This window comes from Wolffia australiana, chromosome 15, assembly GCF_029677425.1.
Source record: "Wolffia australiana isolate 7733 chromosome 15, ASM2967742v1".
Taxonomy (NCBI): Eukaryota; Viridiplantae; Streptophyta; class Magnoliopsida; order Alismatales; family Araceae; genus Wolffia; species Wolffia australiana.
The window spans coordinates 206,289-219,568 of NC_135849.1; the positions used below are offsets into that span (position 1 = coordinate 206,289).

The 13,280-nt window shown below is 42.0% G+C and overlaps 1 protein-coding gene across 7 annotated transcripts; it reads left to right on the forward strand.

Annotated features, from left to right (window-relative positions):
• Window positions 1-4,381: 4,381 nt before the first annotated feature.
• Window positions 4,382-7,952, forward strand: LOC144713289 (uncharacterized). Of its 7 annotated transcripts, XR_013583995.1 has the most exons (7): window positions 4,382-4,628; window positions 4,698-4,780; window positions 4,899-4,982; window positions 5,719-5,794; window positions 7,041-7,177; window positions 7,283-7,374; window positions 7,463-7,952. XR_013583995.1 is itself a non-coding variant. In XM_078587858.1 (5 exons), the coding sequence occupies exons 1-4, from the start codon at window positions 4,418-4,420 to the stop codon at window positions 7,358-7,360; spliced, it is 456 nt and encodes a 151-aa protein (XP_078443984.1). In that variant the 5' UTR covers window positions 4,382-4,417; the 3' UTR covers window positions 7,361-7,374; window positions 7,463-7,598. The 7 variants fall into 7 exon arrangements, 5 of the variants coding, with proteins under 5 accessions (XP_078443984.1, XP_078443982.1, XP_078443979.1 ...); XR_013583994.1 differs by having other exon boundaries at window positions 7,283-7,485; XM_078587858.1 differs by lacking the exons at window positions 5,719-5,794; window positions 7,041-7,177 and having other exon boundaries at window positions 7,463-7,598.
• The last annotated feature ends 5,328 nt before the right edge of the window (window positions 7,953-13,280 follow it).

A 13,280-nucleotide genomic window follows, 5' to 3' on the forward strand; every position in this document is an offset into this window, starting at 1 on the left:
AAAAGAGGTTGATCCTTGACCTTGGAGAAGAAGAATGGACTTTAGAGCCTCCCTTGTGACCAGCCTCTAGATGTATCCATGCAGTCCTATCACTGAGGTGATTCTTCTCCATTGTAGAAGATCTCTACTCCATGAATTCTCCAAGAATTCCCTCAAGAATTCGCCCACACCAAAGGAGAGAAGAGAAGAGAGGGGAGAGAGAATTTCTAACTTCTAGGAAGGACAAGAGTTAGGATTGCTTGTGCTCCTGCACCCAAATCTTTATTTGGACGTCTTAGGCCATTAGAATATTACTAATATATCCCCAAATGACATTTAGAATGCACTTCTAAAGAACTATATGCATGTGACCCTCTAGGCCCATTTATCCCACTAGTTAATGACTTGAATAGTTGATTCACATCTAATCAATCTTTACTCATCAATTGAATTCATTTCGAAAATTGTAATTCAATTGATCTTGACCAATTTAACCTAATTGGTAAGTTAAGTCGCCATCACGATTTTAGGACAAGCTACACTTGCGTTGATCAAAAGGATAAAGGAGTTTCATCCAGACCACCTTCTTCATGGAACCTTTCTGCTACCACTACCAAACTTATAGTCCTTCATCCACTAATGTTCTCATGAGTTCACATCTAGGGTATGGTGTTGATGTCAAACTCTAATTATGTGATTCATTTGAATATAGATGCTTGAGAGATTTCTAGTGAGTCACATCACTAAAATCTCATCACTTGCTTTGGCCAAAGACTCCTACATCTGTATTCTTGAGATCGTAACCTCAAATGCATCGAAGGGTAGATGATTCCATATTGGCCACCCAATTACCTCCATGGTCTTCATGATGCACCCAACCATGCCTATACCAGGTCTCTCTTAGACCGTCATCAACATGATCAAAGTGCACCAATCTTGCCACAAGATATCCTTGGTGCCTCAGGTCAAAGGACCACCAATTCTATGGTGACTTGAATCTTCCTGATTGACATAGATGTTCAACCATTCAGGAGATTCACTCGGATCACTTTAGTGAACTTCTTTCTCTAAACAAGCACCAGACCCTTTCTCATTAGTATCTCATACAGATGGCCATGGGGAACAACCATCATCATCATCCCAATGATCATGAGAAAGGTCGCCACTCTATCCGGAATATCTGATGTCCCTTATCAAATTTCCTATGAGTGGGAATATTTAGGACTTGTCCTATCAAGTCAAGTGATCCCTAAATTATGAACTCGTTATAATCCACTTGACATTGGACAAAGTCATGGGACTTCATCAATCACACATTCGCCGATGTCGATAATGAAATTATAACTTCAATAAAACTAACACAAACAAAGTTTGTTACTAGGATTGGCTCTTTAGGCCACCAACTCCTACACTACCTACATAAGGGATAGGAGGGGTGCCCCTTTCATTAGTGAAGATGATTTTCATGAAGTCATTCAAGGAGAGAGCCTCCAAGAACCTAACCCCCCTAACCTTTCTTTACTGCTTTAAGCATCACTTGCAGGTTAAGAGTTGCTCCATCGCCACCTCTATCTTGAAGGAAGGCCATAGGTTGCTTCTCTCCATAGGTGGCCGGTAGGTTGACCCCTTGTGGTCCTTGCTACCCCTCGAGCCCACAAGACATATCTAGGGTTTCCTGCCCCAGGATCTGTCCTCAACTCCATCTCCGGTAAATACATCGCCCACCAAATGTTTGATGAAATGCCCACAAAGGGACTGCTTTGGTATATGTTTTCCTAGCTTGACTTGACGCTCCTTTGGGCCCTAAAGAAGGCGTCGGTTGTAGCCCAGATGCGCCAGACCATAGAGCAAGAGCTTGGGACCCCCCAGGTTTCCCCGCCGCTAACCACGCACGAGAATCTTCTGTTCGGCTTGCCCGTGCGTGCGCCGGCGGCCCAAGCCCTTCGAGCACCTACCTGACTGCCCAAAACCATTTTCCAGCATCCACCAGTCTAGCTCCCAGCAAGATCCAGCATCCCCAGCGCCTGCGCATCGAACAGCCCGACACCCAACCGTTGTTGCATGTGCACGCGGCCCCTAATCTCCATCGCGCCGTGCGCGTACGAATGACCTGGCCACCCCATCTCTTCCTGGATGATCCCATCTTCAGCCTAAAACCTCCACCAGTGTCCTGCATCGGGAACGCCTCCATCAGAGTGCCCCCTCCCCTACATTCTAGTCGTGAGAGCCGCCCTCTAACCGCTGCTCGCCTACTGCCGCTCCACGCGTGTGCGGCCACTCGGCACGTTTGACTTGTGTGCGCGCGCAAGACCCGAGCTACCTAGAATGATCTCTCTGCGCCCCACCAAACGTGCCCACCCGTGTGCACCTAAGCATGGTCACCCCAGGCCTCCGCTATCTTTAGGGCCCCTTGGACTTCCGGTGCCCTATGGCCCTGTAGATTCATGCCCCTTTTTTTCCAGTTTCATTTAGGTCCCTCAGTGCTTCCCCAAAGTGTTTCATCCGCCTGAGCTAGTATAGCCAATGTCACTCTGGGATTGGGTAGGGTAGATAGGTTTCTTTTCAATATTGGTGCAAGGTCGGATGGGTTGAAGGTGGACGCACGGAACCAAGGAAACCCCAACGTTACAGTATCCGTTCCTCTGAGCCCCGGGTTATCGTGTGATCTAGCTTATTCCCGAGTCCCCCTCGCTGCGTTTGTCGGGCGTTCACGTCCGCCGTCGTGGTGTTTATTATTTCTCGTTGATTTTCTAAACTCCATTTCACACATTTCATACCCTAGTTAGGAATCCATCCCCTGTGATCCAGAATGATTGTCGATCCTGACCCATCATTTCGCATCACCATGGGGGCCCCGCGCCCAAAGGACTCACACGAGGATTCTCTTGGTCTTCCATAATCCAGGGGTAATGGTTCAATGACTTTAGGTATCCCCTCAATCTAAAGGCCATGATGGAAAGTCCTCTTGTCTTCCCCATTCAAGGGCTGAGATGTGATCTTCATATATGTGGATCTCCCCTTCGACCACTATATAAACCCCCCAAGGGTTGCACGGAAGGCATCCGAGCTAGCCTCCTTCTCTAGCTCTCCATAGGAAAAGTTTTTCCTCCGTCCTTGCCATACCTCTTCTTGTGAAGAAGATCAAGGGAATGATAAGGAGATCGAGGAGGCTTCAAGGTGAGTGACCTTCCCAAAGAGAGAGTCGCGTGGACATGACTAGAGATGAGGCGTTTGACTGATTAGTTCATCCTCAAGATCAAGAAGTCCTTGCTCAAGAACACCAAGAAAACCATGATCAAAGAGGAGGATCAAAGATTGAAATCACCTAGTCCAAGAAAGTAATCTCAAGCATGAGATCCAAGGTATGACCTAAACGGTATAGAAGAGTTGAAACTCGTTTATGAATCATGTTCTTTAATTAGAACTGATTTCGTAACTGATTCGGACCTCATTTGTCAATTAGGGTTTGATTTAAGTATTATGCTTTTATCTCAATTTTTTAGTGCTTAGAACATAGTAAATCCGGGCATTAGTGTCAATGCCACATCAAGAAATATTGCCACAGTCTCTGTATCATCGTGCTAGTTCATCCTCAACCATACAAAGTCATGCGGGTAAATGACGATTTTGTGCCAGTCACTCATCAAACTGATTCTTCTTATGTTTGGTGTCGTATGATGTAAATCTCTATCTTGATAACATTCCTGATGATGTCAGAGATATCATCATAGGAAGACCCTATCAGTATAACAGTGCGATGTTTGTCATACACGTGCCAGGGAGTTCATCTATCTTGTAGCATGATTTAATACACATCACAGAGACAATACTAGGCCAAAAGAACCTCTTAGAAAGATCATGCACATAGAGCAAGATCCAATTGTTGTAGAGAGGAAGGTATCATAGATAGATAGAGAATCATTACCAAGGTCAAGGCACACTACACAAAATCTATCGAATGAAATATCTATGGTCAATGGCGATGCCTAGACGAGCGAACCCTAATGCCAAATGTCATCAACACTTAAATATTCATGTCATTTCTTGCATAACTCTGCCACAAGGAAGATTAACCTCGATTGATGACCTGGCACCTAGGTAGCTGCTTGCCATAGGTCACCCATCAATGGATTATCGAAGCCATGTACGCTTAACTATGGAGTTCTTTTGAACTCAAGTATCCCTGAGGATATGAGGGATACTCTTTCCAAATGTCATCTAATTGAGAGTTTGAGATTTACACTTTTACCTATTTATATTTTTCATTGCTTCTTAAATAATAAAGAGTCTACATTTTTTACTTTTTCCTCAACAGAGTGAACATTTACAAAATTATGTTACCATCCTTTTTTCTTTATATAAAGACATTGAGAAGCTTCAATCCTTTAATTTAGAGCTCCAACCGTCTCAGAGTGTCTGCCTCAGAAGAAGACCAGGAATGAGAGCTATCCGCTCAGCTCTCAAATCTTGCCGACCTTCTCCATTGCTCTACAGAGGCAGATCTAGGGTTCTTCTACGCCCTCTGATGGTCGTCGCTCTCCCGCCGGTAAATCAAAACTACGACGCTCTGTTACTGGATGCTGGTGGCACCCTCCTTCAGCTCGCAACGCCCATCGAAGACACCTATGCATCAATCGGTCGCAAATATGGTCAGTGCCGGAGTATCTCTCTCTTCCGGATCGAATTTCTGTTGAAATTTTGTCTCCGATCTTATCTAGGGATCACCGTGACTCCTTGCAAAATTAAGCAAGGGTTTCAGAGAGCTTTTGCCCCGCCCTGGCCCAAGAGACTCTGGTATCAGGCATCTACTTCGATTCCCATAATCGGAAAAAGGATAAAAATTAAAAATAATTTTTTTCGTTAAAATATTCTTTTTTAATAGTTAATTATTGAAGAATTTCTCTTCCTCTCCTGATTAGGGTGACGGCAGGGATTTCTGGAAAGCTGTAGTTTCTGAAGCAACCGGTTGCCCTAGCATCGATTACTTTGAAGAAGTTTATCAGGTAATTTGGATAATTGGTGTGATTGGTGCAGGTTCGCCTATCAGCATTTGGTACGACATTCGTTATCAGTATAGTGATAGCGGACACCCTATATTCGGTTGTTGATATTCTCTATTGAGACCTATAAGGAATATCGAATACTGTAGTGAAGGCCAAATATTGATATCTATCCGAATATCGATTTTCGGGATCCAATGGTGATAAGGAACATTGCTATCGGTATAGAAATATTGATATAAATATAAAAAATTGAACATCGGATCCATTTAGATCCAATACTGATCATGATTTGATTGCAAAATAGCTGCTGGTATGACTTTTTATCATCAGTATACCGATAGTCAATACCCAATATTCGGATTTCAATATTCTTTACTGACATCTATGATGAATATTGGATGCCGAATGGGCTAAATACGGCTATCGATCTGAATATTGAGTTTTGGGATTCGATAGTATTAATGAATAGTATTATTGGTATTTGGTATTGAAATATTGATATAAATATCAATTATCGACTATCGGATCCATTACTGATCGTTATCCGATTTCGACATCCATAGCGAAACTCGACGTTTGGATCGATGTGGAGACCGAAACTAAAAAATCAACTACCAATTCTTATCTGTATTCGAAACTGGCATCACACCCAATATCGAGATCTGATATCAATTCCTGAACAAGCGAACCCTAGATTGGTGCCAGAATTTCACCTTGATCATTATTTTCTCTTCAGCATTTTGCAAAAGGGGATGCATGGAGGTTACCTCCTGGGGCCCATGAATCATTCCACCGATTGAGAGACGTTCAAGGTAGTGGTGACGAATAAATTCATTACCCAATAGATCTTCCATAAAGGGTAAATGAACATGGGAAAAAGGAAATGGGTAAGAGTAACGAATAATGAACTACCGGTGCATTACCGTTACCTGCTATCAGACGATCATATACAGATTAATATTGATATGTTATTCGATACCTGATAGCCAAGCAGATATCTCTGACATCTATACCAAAGCGGTCTGTTATCGCTATCGTCACCTGTGAGATAACGATATTCGACAATTGTTACCTACAAACGATTTTGATTATTGGATATTGAACACGGGGTAACAGTTAACATCAGGCAACCCTAGCCAAAGTTATTTAATCGATATCCTCATGATCTTGCATTAAAGACAATGATTACTGAATATCGACCATGGGGGGACCTATGACGATGTACCGGTAACAGGCAACGGCGTAAAAACCGTAGCTGAAGGTATTTAATCAATGTACCATGCAGTCAAGCTTGTTGTCCTTTGGTGAGACAACTCATACCATTGAAACTGATCACACAATATTACATTATTGTGTTAGTAGTGTTATGCTTCGGTGCATAAATAAATGATACATACCTGTCACAATATGTAGGGAAAATGCCAAAAATAACTCTCAAAACTTCCAAATCTTCAAGTACCACTCCCTACCATGAAAGAACGTGAGCAAGGAATATTGCCGAATCAGATTATGGAAGTATTTTTGCCATCTCAAAAAATATGATATCAAACCTAGATTTTTTTAGATGAATCTAAACAAGCGACTAAGGAAGCACTCCTGGTCCTTTATATGTTTAAGTAAAAAAATATTTAAAAAGCTAACTTTTATCTGACATGTGTGAACATCGGGGCTATGTTACAAACCGTCAGAAATAATCTAGATCTAAATAAACAATCTCAATCAAGATAAAATTAATAGAATTACTTTCAAGAGTCTTACAGTTACACAACCTCTCTTTATCTAAAGAGAGAATTATCCAGTCAGAATAACTAACTGTCCCTCCCCTAGGACCCTTCCCAGTGGCCTTATCCTTCCCTTGCGTCTATTTCTCACGTGAAGAAGAATGCCTTTTCAGTGAACAGAAGACCCCAATTTATACAGTTTTATAAACGGTTAACTGCTGTAACTGTCATGGAAGAAACACTCTTTCGTTAACTACATCAATTGTCATGTTTTGTCTCTTCTCGTGGCTTCCTATATACAACAATAACTTCTACTCATGCTGCCTTTCTTGAACAGAAGCGTCCCTTCAAGAGCTGCATCTTGAAGTATTTTCTCCGGAACCTTCAGAGGCTACTTCTTCTTGATCTTCTAAGGAGGAATCATCAAAGATGCTTTCCATCGTTACATCTCCAAGAGTTGCTTCCACTAGATTAGTTATAATTATATGACCGCCTCCTTATTATTGAATAATGAAGTTTTATCTATACCTTGGGTTGGATTAAGTAGTCAAGCATTAACCCTTCTTTTGTATGTTTTAGGTATACTTGCGTCAGGCTACTGCCCACCTTTTGTGGTGGCAAAAATATCATCTGCTGAAATGCCAAAGTGGTCATTAATAGGAAGTCAACAGGTTGATCTGACTGTCTGTTCAACCCAAACCATACAGCAATCTTCTCTTCTCCGTCCCTGAAATCTAACCTTATCAACATCCTTTACAGAAAAATAAAGAAAATTTCCAGCTTTCCATGCTGGAACACGTGATGGCTAGAGAGTCGCATAGAGTTTGCCCGTCCAGATATCGGCATCGAATATCGATATCAAATGCAATACCTATATCAGCTATCAAGGATCGGTTGTCAAACTTTCTGTTTTTTATCTGATATCAAGCCGAATATTTGATGCTGAAACATGGGTCCAGATATCAAGTATCGAAACAGACATTCGGATAAAGGAAATATCAGATCTGAATAGAGATGATATTCGTTATCCGATATCTTTATTGATATTTCAAATATCCATAGATATCTGTTATCGTTATGGGACTTAGATACTTCTGATATGGATATGGATATCGTCCTACGTTGAAAGTCGATATTCTACATCGGATGTCGACATCGAAGATCAAATATTGATATAATGGTGTCATCTGTCAATATGCCGATAACAGATATCTTACCGGATATTGATACGTGAACCCTAGAGTCACAACTGAACAAAGTGGTGGGTAGATGAAAATTTCTATCAGTTTAGCACAGTGTCACCATCAATATTTGTACAGACCTTTTTTGCCATAAGTTGTCATCTTAATCAAATAAACATTGAAACTAGAGATATTGAAAATATTAGATAACAAATTTGAGGACCAGTGACCTGCTAATATGCGTAGTGGATGGGTTCATTACTGTTGGGAAAGTGTGTGCCCAGGTAGGAGAGAGGCATCATAAAAGAAGAAAACATAGGGACTTGAACACATCAAGCATCAGGGAGATTCTAAAGTTTAGAAGTCTGAAAATTGATGAATCCTGACAGAGTTTCACATATACTATTTTAGTTATTTACCAATAAAAGCAAAGAAAATTGGCTAGAATCAGGTTTCTTTCAACACAACCACATGTTGAAAGTGGCCAGCGAGATCATTAAGGTTGATGGTGGATGCTTGGACAAGGACATCGACTGAGGATAGAAGGATAGATAGATAGATAGATAGATAGATAGATAGATAGATAGATAGATAGATAGATAGATAGATAGATAGATAGATAGATCGATAGATAGATAGATAGATAGATAGATAGATAGATAGATAGATAGATAGATAGATAGATAGATAGATAGATAGATAGATAGATAGGGATTGAGGTCGTGGGGGTTGAGGAGAGACGAGAGAGTGTGCTGGGGAGGACGTGGGAGGTTTAGGATGTCGGGGAGGGGTGGGGAGGGCGAGGGAGGTTGTGGGGGTTGAGGAGAGACGGGAGATGGTGCTGGGGAGGGCGTGGGAGGTTTAGGACGTCGGGGAGGGCTGGGGAGAGCGAGGGAGAGCGAGGAGGTCAACGAAGGGCAAGAGGGTGAGAGAGGTCGAGTGGACTGGGGAGAGGTTGGAAGAGGGTGCTGGAAATGTCAACCTATGGGTAGGGCAAGGGAGGGCGAGATCGAGGTCTGAGGGAGATCCAGGGCATAGATGGGAGAGGAAAGGGCGAGGGCAAGGTTTGAGGAAGGTCCAGGAAGAAATTGGGATAGGGAAGGGCAAGGGAAGGTGAGGGGAAGGGTAAGGTAGGGTCAGGTTGGAAGAAGGTTAGGGGTGAGGAAGAGAGGCCTAGTGTGAGGAGGCCACGGGGTAAGGGTGGGGGAGAAGGCAAGAGAAAGGGCAAGAGAGGTTGAGTGGGAGGAAAGGCCGGGATGAAGGGAGGGTTGTGATAAGCAAGGGTGAGGGGAGGGAGGTTGAAGGCAGGGAAGGGAGGGAGAGGACAAAGGTGAAGATCGAGCAGAGGGAAGTACGAATCAGTGGAGTTCGGCTAGGAGGACAGAGATCCGGAAAGGACGACAACAGTCAGACATAGTTCTAGTCTCCAATTTCAGGTACTCTCCCAGGTATGACCAAACTTAACAAGATTAAGTTATCAAGGTTCTTTTAAGAAAACATAATTAGTAATTATCATATTTACACCGAATCTAAATGGTTGTTAGATTAAGATTACATAGAATATCTGTCTTGTTTTGAAGTTCTCTTGGAATTTATTTGATTGTTTTTGGGTTTGCTAATTGTTCTTCTTAAGTCTAAACTAGACAAGACCAAACAACACATAGCACTCTTTATAGAAAATAAACCAGACACAAAATCTATACAGGAATTTATCTAGTTAAATACCTTTATGTAACACCAAAGGGAGAGAGTGAATTACTACGAAGGAATAATCTGACTTTTAGGATTTAAGGATGAATTAAATCAAAACACAAAAGTGTTTTTCTCCGTGCATTATGATGACTCTCAATATGTCATCAAATATTAAGAGTTTCTTGAGCACGAAAGCATCAATTGCATCCGCTTAATCCATATTGGTTAATAAGTTCAGATATGGATTAAGCATTCAAAGAGAAATGAAGTTGATCAAGAGGAGCTGGCGAAAATCAAGAAGAAGAAAAGCCCTAATTTCTCCATTAAGCATGCTTAAGAGACACCTATAAATAGCCTCTTAAGGGCTCATTGTAGGTTGTCCAGAATTTCTCTCTAAGGAGGCTAGGGCTTGGAGAAGAAGAATTTCTGCAGACCCTCCAAGAGCTGCTGAGCATTGGAGCTGGGAGAGAGACAAGCTGAGGCATAGCCAGGCCAAGAAGATCATCTCTTTGCCGGAAGGGCGTGACACAAGGTGGTGTGATTGGTCTGGTTTCAGTGTTTTTTTTCTCTTCTCCCTTCTAAGACAATCAGGGGTTGGGCTGGAGCTCATAATCTGTGTTTTCAGCATTCTCCAACGACTGTTGTTCATCTATCTACTCTTGATTTTGAGTTTTACAGTAGATTGAATTGTTCTTCCTTTTGCCTTCCAAAAAAAACCTGTTGTTCTTCATTGTCTAGGAGAAGTCACCTCTGGTAGCAGCTTCCAGGCAACAAGCAACCAAGGGAACCGCCTAGGTTGACAGCAGCCCTAGTCGTAGCTACCTAAGGGGTGGGCGGCCTAGCCTGCTAGCAGCCAAGACAGCTAGCGACCAAGGCTACAGCCTCGGTCGCCAGCAGTCTAGGCAGCCAGCAGCATGCGCTGCCAACAGCCCAAGCTGCAGGCCGCCAACAGCCCAAGCTGCAGGCCGCCAGCAACTTACGCTGCCAGCAACCCAAGCTGCCGGCAACCAAAGCTGCCGGCAGCGTGAGCTGCGGGCAGCCAAGGTCGCCAGCAGCTCGCGCCGCGGGCAACCAAGGCCGCCAATAGCGCGAGCTGCAGGCAACCACGGCCACCAGCTGCTCAGCCGCCAATAGCGCACGCTATTGGCAGCCAAGGCCGCCAGCAACTCACGCTGCTAGCAGCCCACGCCCCTAGCAGCTAGGGCCACCGGTCGCCCAGGCTGCCAAGGTGACTGATTGGCACCCCTGCGCGCAAACAGCGGTCCGCGCGCAGGGTGTTTGCTCAATTGCACCACAGAGCACAAGCAAACCGTCAGCAAATATATTCTCTGCTAACGGTTCTGCTCAGTTGAGTTTTACCAAGACGACTCTGTAGAACCTAACTGAAGATAATCTAACTGAAGATTTGACTGAACCAATACTTTTAAAGAAATCTCTGTAGCTTTTACTGAATAATTTTTAACAGAGTTTGATCTTTGGAAATAGAAAACTGAACATACAGATTGAACTGAAAAGAACTACTACCATTTTACCTGCTCCCTGTGGATCGACACCCCACTTGCCCTAAGGCTGTGAGGTTCTAATTTTTGTTGCATAAGCTCTATCCTCACATGATTTAACTGATAACTAACCAGTAAAAACACCCCAAAACTGAGCTTATCACATTAGACGTAGGAACATGTCCCAAGAACAAGAGCAAATATGTAACACTTGGGCATCTATTATGGAAAATCAACTTGATATTATTAGCATTCCATTTTTTGGTGAGACTGACCTGAGGAAATATGAAAAAATACTAAAAGAAGCTGGGCTGTGGAAGTTGACAGAGATTGATTATGAGGAACCGATTTGCAGAGAAATGATTATCCAAATATTTTCAAATTATGAACCGCAAGCAAGGAGAACTTGGATATATGGAGCTAGAATCTCAATGAGTAGAACCGATTTAGCTCGTGTGCTTGGGATTGATTGGAAACAGGAAAAATATCACAACTCTCTCATGATTCAAGCAGATATGCTATATGGGGATTGGGAAGAAAAAAATACCATGTTTAGTCTTCTTCTCCAAAATTGGTGCAATTTGTTTGGTGTTGCTGATCCAAAATCCAATTTTGAGATATCAAATGCACATAAATTTTTAGACGAGAAACGAGAGCATAGATAGAGTGGAGTACAATCATCTGGTCTTTAATGGAAAAGGAGATTATTGCAAAAGAGTGTCCCAACATATGTAGGTTCGCTCACCTATGGCAAAACTGGTAAATTTCCAAAAACCAAAAGTCTTCCTAAATCTATCCATGGCAAGCAGATGTATTAAAGGTTTGTACGTTGAGGAGGAGTTAGTGGAAAAAAGGGATCAGATTGTTCAACATTATAAAAAAAGGAGTTTACTCTATCCAAGGAAAAAATTGAGGAAGTTGACCCTACATTAGAGGAAAGTAGAAAAGATCTGGATCAGTGGCCAAGCAAAAAGGAAAATCTAGTGATAATTCAGAAGGCCAAAGGTCCTACGATGGTGCATATAAAGGACGCAAGCTGCCAAAAAATATCTACTATGATAACCACACCTAGAGGTTGTCAAAAAAAGAAAAAATGTGTACAGAAAACAGGAAAGAGATGCATTAAAACACAAAAACTAGGGTAGAACCAAGAGCATAAAAATTTTGCCTTTTAAGTTCAAAACTTTATCCCATCAATGGTTGATGAAGGGCAAAATTAAAAATGTTCATTGAAGCCTTAAATGCAAAGCTCAGTCCCTTCTAGCAAGTACAGAGATAACAAGTATGATACCATCATCTGTACAATCTCTTGAAAATAGGAAAAACTATAGCAATGCAGTACAAGACATCGATTCAGCAAATAACACAGTAGTAGACAATATAGAGCGGATACATAGTCCTAGTTCTGATAAAGAAACTTTGATTATCCCCCAATTTCAGAATGACATCCCAAGTAGAGACTATACCATGCACAATGGATTTAAAATGATTAGCTTCACAGATGAGGAAATAAGGTCAATGGCAAAGCCCTTTGAGGATAGCATTGTTGGAAAATTTACCTATGGGAGACCTGATATAAAGATTTTATTTGAGGCATTAGAAAAATTGAATATTTTTTTTGATAAATTTTCAATCGCAGCCCTAGATGAAAGACATGTGATTTTAAGGTTCAAGAATAAATTAGATTTTCAAAGGGCTTGGAGTCAAAATCTGTGGCACCTTGATAACATTACTATGAGAACTTTTCGTTGGACCCCACACTTTTCCTCTGAGAAAGAATCCACATTGGTCCCAATATGGGTTGGCTTTCCTAGCCTCCGATCACAATTTTTCAACCCAGCACCTTTCCAATCCATAGTATCTACGTTGGGAAAATTTATTATTATGGACGAAGGAGTCAAAAAATTTACTAGGCCAGGTTATGCCCGAGCTTGTGTCGAAATTGATATATCCAAACCGATTCCGGAATTCATCTTGATCCAAAATGGCTCAACAGAAATTATCAACCAAAAGATAGTTTTAGAGAACTACCCAATGTTTTGTACACATTGTCAAAGGATTGGACATAACCAGGCTGGTTGCAGAAAGAGAGAGCACAAAAATTTCAACACAAAAAATCAGGTGTCTCAATACAAACCTAAGCTATTTAGAGATACCAATGACGTACAAGGGAAAGAATTACCTTCCAACTATGGCTTTGCCCCC